Source organism: Pterocles gutturalis, unplaced genomic scaffold (genome assembly GCF_000699245.1).
Source record: "Pterocles gutturalis isolate BGI_N339 unplaced genomic scaffold, ASM69924v1 scaffold30477, whole genome shotgun sequence".
Classification (NCBI taxonomy): Eukaryota; Metazoa; Chordata; class Aves; order Pterocliformes; family Pteroclidae; genus Pterocles; species Pterocles gutturalis.
Window position 1 is genome coordinate 4,455 of NW_010116479.1, and position 9,116 is coordinate 13,570.

The 9,116-nt window shown below is 36.9% G+C and overlaps 1 protein-coding gene across 1 annotated transcript; it reads right to left on the reverse strand.

Moving 5' to 3' along the window:
- Positions 1–560: 560 nt before the first annotated feature.
- On the reverse strand, positions 561–5,760 carry LOC104463279 (zinc finger protein 148-like; the record flags this gene model as incomplete). The annotated part of the gene is made up of 4 exons (XM_010075529.1): positions 561–673; positions 910–1,033; positions 4,083–4,208; positions 5,415–5,760. Coding segments are annotated over 4 exons (709 nt in total), but the record flags the coding sequence as incomplete, so codon positions are not given.
- Between the last annotated feature and the right edge of the window lie 3,356 nt (positions 5,761–9,116).

Sequence of the window (9,116 nt, forward strand, 5' to 3'; positions counted from 1 at the left end):
GCACAAAACTAGTTTATTTTTTAAAGTTTTATAACATCTGTTAAGTTAAAACAAACTCCGACAGGGTTTTAGGCTGCATACTTATTACCAGAAACCTTGCCTGAGTGGGGAAACAGTTTTTAAGCACGCCAGTAAAGATACTCAAGGCACTATACTCACCAGTATGAATCTTCTCATGCCTCTGTAGCAGGTACTTCTGTATGAAACGCATGTCGCACTGACTGCACTGAAATGGTTTTTCACCTTGAACAATATAATTCCACATCCATAAGTTAATAACTACACACTGTTGTTTTTGATAACTACTTTTGAGGAATATTAAAATGTCTATTAAAAAACCAGCATCTGAGCGAATTCCAAAAATACTCTAATACCAAAAAAACATTAGCCTTACTAAGTATATGAACTGCAGAATTCTTTCCATGATCCTATGAGTCACATTAAGACTAGCACGGAAGAGTGATCTGAAATGGCTGTAATTTCCTCATGAACAAGATCAATCACGATGCTGGCATAAGACTGCATTCAGGATACTGGCAAGCTATGATAATAGTAAGTACCTTTTTCACTTCTCCGAACCAGAGAGATACCTCATCAGGCAAATAAGCAGCCGGAGCACATTTTACAAAGGGGTCAATTTTGGCACTTAGGCTACAAGTCAACCCATTACTTTCTGATAAAGAAAGAAAAGAAACCTTGTAAACAGTTAGGTCTTCAGTTTATTACACATATGTTGATTTTTTTTTTTTCTGGTATTCTTTTGACACTTTGGTGCATGGAATCTCTAAACTTAGATGCCAAGTTAGCTACACTCTTACAGCTGAAATTCGCATAGAGCTGAAAACATTTTTAACATAAGTAAACAACTCTTTATATAGCAGAAAAGACAAATTTGAAGTCAAGCGGTACCTGTATGAATGAAGACATGTCTCTGTAAATGGTAGTTGGTTCTAAAGGCAGCATTGCAATGCTCACAAACATGAGATTTGTGGGTTTTCAGACCAAGTGATCCATCCTCATTTATTGTAAGGATCTATTTTAAAAAGAGTAAAATTTGTTCTCACACTACCCTCTAAAGATGTCTTATTAACTACAAAAAAAAAAACCACATTAATTTTTTTTGATGCAGAAAATTTAAATATTTCAAGTAAAACAATGCTAATTTCTACAAAGCTAGGCGTTAGGCTTTTAATATACAGATCCAGTTGCAGTCCAATCCAACTTGTGTCTTATTGTGTATTAAGAGATATTTCAACAGGACGGAGACAAAAGCAGCTCATGGAAAATCAGCTCAGAGCTCCCCTATTCACAACTCAGTCACTTTATATGCTGTTTACTTTGTCCGTCTGTTGAAAAGGATGCAAAGTAACCAAACCACCTCTGGGCGCTGAACCATGGATAATCGTATTTTAAAGCAAAAGTGCAAAGTTATATTATTTTTTTTAAATCACAGCTGCAAATGTTTGCTAAAAAGCATTAAAACTTATCCAGGATAGTAATACAAATTATCTACGTCTACATAACACCAGTAGTCTTAGAGGCAAAATTATATTTTGAAAACCAAAACCCCAAAGCCAAACAACCAAGAAAACAGTATCATTCTTCTCCCAAGTATTTCACTCAGTAAAATATTGCTCACTCGATATACGTATTAAAGCATCTCCTTGATGAATTCAACTTGCCACACTCAATTGCTTTACTATCAAAGCAAGCTGCTATTTTAATATAAAGTTTAAAAACTTTAATTAAAAAAAATTGCACCATATCTATGTTATTCAGCAAAGCTCATCACGGGTCTTCTCTAATTTGTCAAAAAGAAAAAAAAACAGCAAACCCCAAACTCTCTACTATCTCTGGCAAGAGAATAAGAAAACCAGTAAACAAATTACATTTCCAAAAGTCTTACTTAACTGGAAACAGAACTATAATGAAGAGCTTAAGTAACCTTAAGTAAAACAGTTTAGTCCCTTCTTATTAACAAAAAATAGAAGTCTGCTGGGGAAACACATCTGCAATTTGATTAGCTACGATGTTTTAGGTTTTATGATAATGACGGCGATGAGAGAGTCAACTGAAATAGTATCTCTGCAAATAATAGCAAATACTGTAGGTTCTACTTAAACAATTTTTAATTCTGCTGCATCAAAATTCATCAAGAGTGAAAGTCTGAAGCTAACAAATTCTTGTGCATTCACTCTGAAGGACAAGCACATTCATACGTTTGTGAGATTGGTATGTTACAGCTCCAGTAAGTCACAGATACAGATAATTAAAAAAACTCTGTTCTGTAACAACATACAGCTAATGAAACACTGACTGGTTATTTAAAATAAATTTAAATACATGTTATGAAATGTTTTTCATGTAGTATATTAAAATTTTAAAATTATTGTGCAGAAAATACACTTGATTTCACAGTTAACCTAAACCTGGGCTCTTCTACTGCATCCTTTCATTGTACATCTTAAATGATGTACAATGAACGTTAACTTTGTCAGTGCTGTCTTCTTAATAAAAGCAAGAAAAAAGCTTGTGCATGAGTGTGTGTGTGCGTGCGCGTGCATGTGTATGTGTGTGCACGTGTTTGTGTGCATGGAAGAGGGAAAAGTAGACAGGATTCTAAAAAGCTATTGACTTTTTATTTATATGATGACTATATTAATATAAATACAATTTAAAATGTTTGATTGACTTCCATTTGTAAAAGTCTCAGCTGCTGTTTGGACGGAAAATCAACGCCATTACTCTGGGAATACTAACTTAAACTGCTGTAGGCTCCACCTATGTCAGTCCTTCAGCTTCTTTCTGCCTTTCTACTCTGACAAGTTTCTTCTCCAAAAAAGGACAAGAGAGACTGAAAAAGAACCTGTTTTACTTTCTCCTGATCATTTCTCAATCTTTTGTCATCTCAAAAGACCAACACTGACAGATCGGGAGATAAAAAAGGAAGCATGCAAGTAGAGGTCTGTAGAAAGAGGGACATACGCCTCTCCTACCTTGACATGTTTCCATGGAAGTGATCTGTAGAGGTACTCAACCTAGATCTCTTTTTTCTATCAAAGGGAGAAGTATCTTGATGGACAGGATTTGGAACGTGTTGTCACACCCAATCTGAAATAATTTCTCAACTTTCCAAGGATACTACAGGTGCAACCTAATTTGACAGTGCTTTGAGGAGGACTGAGGAGTCCCACTCCCAGGCCAACAAAAAGGCAGTTTTGGAGCTTTTCTTCACTTTAGAGTGAGTTTTCCTTCAATGTACACATAATTTGGGTTGATTTCAGAGAAGGCTTATTTTAATGCTGCTGTGTGATCACATAGAACTGATTTTTGCCTATCAGAGCAGCCTGTATATGTTCTATTTTAAGTCTGAAGATTAATACTGATTTGGGGAATTACTAGAAGATATAACACTGCTACCTCATGAGGTGAAATGATTCTGGTTTTATCTGAAGTGCATCTCAATAGAAGAAAATTGTTTTCAGACATACAGGGATACATAGTCTTCATGAATGGATCTACAAAACAAATTTTGAAGTAACAAACCAGCAGCTATGTTAAGAATCTTTTGATATAAATAAATACATATATGAAGATGATTATGACCACAGGAATATTCCCTACTGGTAAATTATTTTTTATATATATTAGTAAACATTTTAGAATTTTCAAGACTACCATTTTAGATTTTTTTTTAAAACTTTTCACTATTATGCATGAAGCATATAAAATTATCAGGCTCACAGAAAAGCACAACTATTACTAGATAGATACAGAGTAATGATTTATAAATTGTCTACAAAGCTACTGACTCATAATTTGAAAAAAAATATTTGGAGAGAGAACTGCCTGGAGAGACAGATGTTAAAATATGTCAAGGGTTCATGTTGCTAAAAAGAGTTCAAAGAAAAACACTGTTATATCAGGTTTTGTTTTGGGTCTCTGGTGAACTTCAGAACTGCATCTTTACTGAGTAAACAAACAATTTCCAGCCTAACTACTTCAAATGCTAATGAAATTAGTCATAGTCAACCAAATCTTCAGGTTCTTTTAATCCTGGTTTTGCCAAATCATTGTCTTACTTTTGCTGGTGAACGCTGTTTTCTTTTCTTCTTTTTCTGCAAATCTACTGGCTCTCGTATTTGTTTTTTGTCTCGTTTCTGTTGTTCAGATGCATCAGTAAAGGTAATTTCTTGCTTTACACTGATCTGTTAAGATACCAAGTGCCAGTTTCAGGTAAGGTTCTCACTACAGAAAAGCAATTTTTCAATTTTAGAAGATGACAAACTGCTGAAACAGAAAACCTTTTTCTAAGGGAATTATCTTGTGGCTTCATTCTTTCAGAAATTTAAGTGAAAGGAATAAAAAGTATGTTAAATAAAAAGGGCATAGTTAATTTCTACAGTGACATTTTGATGTATCTTTTCATTCATCTCCCAAAGTCTTTTTTTCTTCTGACCTGTGGTGATTTTGAGATCAGTTCTTATATTAAAATCACTTCCATCTGTAAAACCATTCAGTTTTTCATACCTATTTTACTTTAGTCCATGTGTTGTCAATGCAAGATTTAACGGAATCGTTTATTATATATTTAAGACAAAAGCATTTTTTAAGAAAACAAGAATAGTGATAATGAAGTTTTCTCAAAAAAAAAAATCTAATGTAAACTTTAATAAAGAGCATGATACTCTTACATTTTTCTAACATCTGAATCACCTGATCTGCAGCTAACAGAATAGTGTTTTAGCTACGCTGCCTTTCTAAAGATTATTCTTTGCATATAAGGCTATCTACTTTTAAAGTCCTGGTAATTATCCTTTGTGTTTGAAGGGTAACAGTGATGAAGTGCTGCATTACAGATAGATGTTTTGTTTTCAAAAAGGAAGTCATCTATATTCTCTCTGGGACAGCTGAGGTACACCTGCTATGAGATATTGAGGAGGGGCACATTTATGGTCATGTATGAAGTGTCACAGTCCAACCTGCAGTGTGAATGCAATTGCTAAGCGTACACATACTTTGAAAACATACAAGATGCTTCCTATAGCAAGAGAAACTAAATACTACTATGAACAGCATAAACAGTATGCACCTTTTAATAACGCTATTTATTCTGGTTTGTAGTTACCCTAAAACATTAAATGTACTTAAAAGAGCACATTTTAACGCATTAGTTCTATGGTAACAGCCTGCTTATAAAATATTTATAAAACAGATACTTAAAGATTATACTTAATTGGCAAAATTTATCCACAGCCAGAGGCAAACAACATTTTCACAAATAGCATCCATTCATAAATATTTTGATAATCAGAATCCAAACAAGCAATAATAGACTGTTGCCAGAGTAGGATTAGACTACCAGATCAAGCCTCCTAATAATCTCACCAATATTTCACAAAGAAATTGCTTACAGGGACATTAACAGCATACTGCAGCCCTTGAGGAAGTCTGTCTTGCGTATCCATGTCATCATCATTTTTTACCGTCTCCTCATGGACCATGAGTTCATCATGCGAAATCATCTCTTGCTGTCGAAGTTCACTCTCTTGTAACACTTCGTCTGTTGCAAGAATTTCTTGGTGCGCCATAGTCCGATCTTGAAGCACTGCCTCTGGCCTCTCTCCCGATACTCCAGACTGGTCAGATACGGCACCCATCCCTACCATAGCCCTGGATGACTGCATTTGGTCTATGCCACCACATTTAAGAAATAATCCTCCCAGCTTGTCTTCAATGTTCATTCTTAAGTGCAATAACCTATAAAAAAAGTTTTAACAGTAAACATCTACAACTGGTGCTCTTGCTTTAAAATTTTTTACTTAAAAACATTTTATAAGAACTCAGTCAGTACTCAACATACACACATGCACTCCTAAAACTGATATCCAAATAAAAGCGAAAAGTTTGGTATCTTGGTTCAACATTAAAAGATTCTCCTTTCACACACATGCCTGCATACACAATTGAATGCTTTCAAATAAAAAAGTTTCAGACCAAAGTGCCTTCTGATTACTGACAAAATTCTGGTAATTAAATGACAGCTAATTCCTGCCTCTCATTCCTTAGAAAACTGCTTGGGTTTTTTTCTGTGTGCCTTTTTTTCTCTGTTCCTTTCTTTTTTGACTGTCTTTTACAAATGCTTCTTTCATATTCGTCCTGTTCTCCCTACTTCCTTGTCCTTTCAGTGCCCTTTCACTGCTGCTACCCCAGGGCATATCGTAGCTGCTGGAACATCTTAATATCCACAAGTCAGCGAAAACTGGGCTGCATCAAAAGAAGCATGGCCAGCAGGTCAAGGGAGGTGATTCTGCCCCTCTGCTCTGCTCTGGTGAAACCCCACCTGCAGTGCTGCATCCAGCTCTGGAGACACCAACACAAGAAAAGAAGAACATGGTCCTGTTGGAGCGAGTCCAGAAGAGGGCCACAAAAATGGTCAGAGGGGTGGGACACCTCTCCTATGAAGAAAGGCTGAAGGAGTTGGGGTTGTTCGGCCTAGAGAAGAGAAGGCTCTGGGAAGACCTTATTGCAGACTTTCAGTACTTAAAGGGGACTTATAAGATGGGGACAAACTTTTTAGCAGAGCCTGTTGCAATAAGAAAAGAGGTAACAGATTTAAACTGAAAGAGGGTACATTCAGACTACATGTAGGGAAGACATTTTTTACGATGAGGGTGGTGAAACACTGGAACAGGTTGCCCAGAGAGGTGGCAGATGCCCCATCCCTGGAAACATTCAAGGGCAGGTTGGATGGGGCTCTGAGGAACCTGACCTAGTTGAAGATGTCCCTGCTCACTGCAGGGGGGCTGGACTAGATGAGCTTTAAAGGTCCCTTCCAACCCAAACTATTCTACAATTCTATGAAAATGCAACTTTCTGGCTAAAGGTATATGCCAAATAAAGACTACAGAGAGATCAAATCTGTTTATAGAACAGCCATTCACTTTCACATCCGCTAAGCAGGAGCATTAGTCAGGAAATATGAATTCCAGTCATGAATAGCAATACCATTACATTGACTTGCAGTACACAGATAAGATACAAAATCATAATATTCCAACAAGCGTCACAACATTATTAATTGGTTTTTAATATAGGATGCCAGGCTTTTGCAAAGCTGAAACTGGCAGCATCTTCTTATTCTACTTATTATTATATATGCAAGACAGTCCTACGACTCTTCTTCTCCTTGGCATACTGCATGTCCAGCCACAGCAGTCAGCCCCCTTCACCCCATTCCCGAGACCCATAACTCCTACCCATTCCACAGTGCCCTGGACTACTCCTTCAGACAGACAGACATCCTTCCTCCATCCCTCTATCTCCCCACAGCCAGAGGGCAAGGGCTATACAAAGGCTACAGCAGACACAGGGATGGAGCAGAGGCACGGCAGAGCTGGACAACACACAGCAGGCCCAGCCAAAGCACAGGACAAGTATTACCATAGCATCAGCACCTTTGATTTTGATGCATTCAGAATTACAGCATAAATGGGTTGTTAATATATTGCTAGCCATTAGCTTCAAATTCTGTCCCTGTAAGAGTGCAGCATGGTGAAAGGCTCCATCTCCACTCAAGTTTTAAGCCAGAGGCTATGCTGCTTTCCCGGCAGCTCTCGATGACAACTCATAACGAAAGACATCAAATCTCTCTGCCTAGAACTGGCAGGGCCATCACCCCTCAGAACTACACCACTGTTACCCCCTGCCAGTTTAACAGCCTGCCAACATGCAAGAAGACTAGATCAAACAAATGGACATGAAATGTTTACATTTGAATTTTCAGTTTGATCCATTCGATCACTTCCCAAATAATTTTCTTCACCAGGAAAATATTTTTTAAATTCTCTATGTATCTTAATTTTTTTTGAAGATTTGTTTATACCAAACTATACTGACTTTACAAAATAAATAGTGGTCTTTCTTCAGGTGAGAACCTAGAGTACTTGGTAGGAATGCAAACCACCAGCAGGAACAGCTGAAAAATATCTCAATGTTTTGCTACATTATACTTTGTTTCAAACACTACTATTACTTCTTAACCTTCTGAAAGTAAAATTCACTCAATTTCTTAAAAAAAACAAAGAAACAAACTAACCCACCACTCCCCACGACAAATAATTTAAAAAGCCTATTAACACCTTCTCATCGCAACTCATGTCGGATAACTTGAAGGCGAAAGAACGTTTGTCCCTATTCTCTATCGCGAGAGGTTCTAAATTTCTGAATATATACATATATTTAAAAATATAATAATAAGGCTGACAGACAGAATGGTCTGACTCCTCTCAGTTTCAAATACTTAAGAGGTATGCCAAAGAAAGCAGCTTTTCAGTCAATTAGGTTTTTTTTAGTAAGCCTTCCTCTGCTGGAAGTCAGAGGACAGAGTCATCAAGCTAAATCTGTTTATATATGTCAGCTTCATCAAAAATTTTAATATTCTTCCTATGTAGAAAGCACATTCTAGGGAACAAAAAAGCCTGGGACAGGAGGAGAACATGAGAAAAATTTCTATTCAGAACATTTATGCTTTCAATTTGTCCTTTTTTGTTCTTCTGCAACTCTAACGTAAAGAAGTTTGAAGCCTCACTCTTGATTTTCACTGCGTCTGTCTTCAAATACGGACAACAACTCCTTAATGCCTTAAGTGAGCTCAGGCAGTGCTAGGTGATTAGTTTACTCCCAGGTTAATCTACTTTATAGTAAGATAATAAGATTTCACGTGTCTTCAAGGGAAAATGCACGTCCAGTATGCCACAAAGACACCTGCAGACATTATATAATCCATGAAGTATTTTTGGAGGTAACCAGGAAACCATACTGATAGTTTCTCAGCAATACCACAAACAAACAAACAAACAAAAGTCCTGACACAGCACTAAGGCTGTATTTTTTCCACCAATGCAGATCTCCCAGAGAGATCTTGCAACAACAGACCTTAGTGACCCTAAAAGACGAAAATGAGGATGAACTTATCCTCTTGTTGGTGTGGAATATCCTGTGCCAAGTAAGAAATGTGAGAAGTAACTGAAGTTCTTAAGGATCTGTCTCCCATGGAGCCATTATGTGATAGGAGATGGTGCAAAAGATGGAAGGTTGAGACTGGCTTCTTAGGT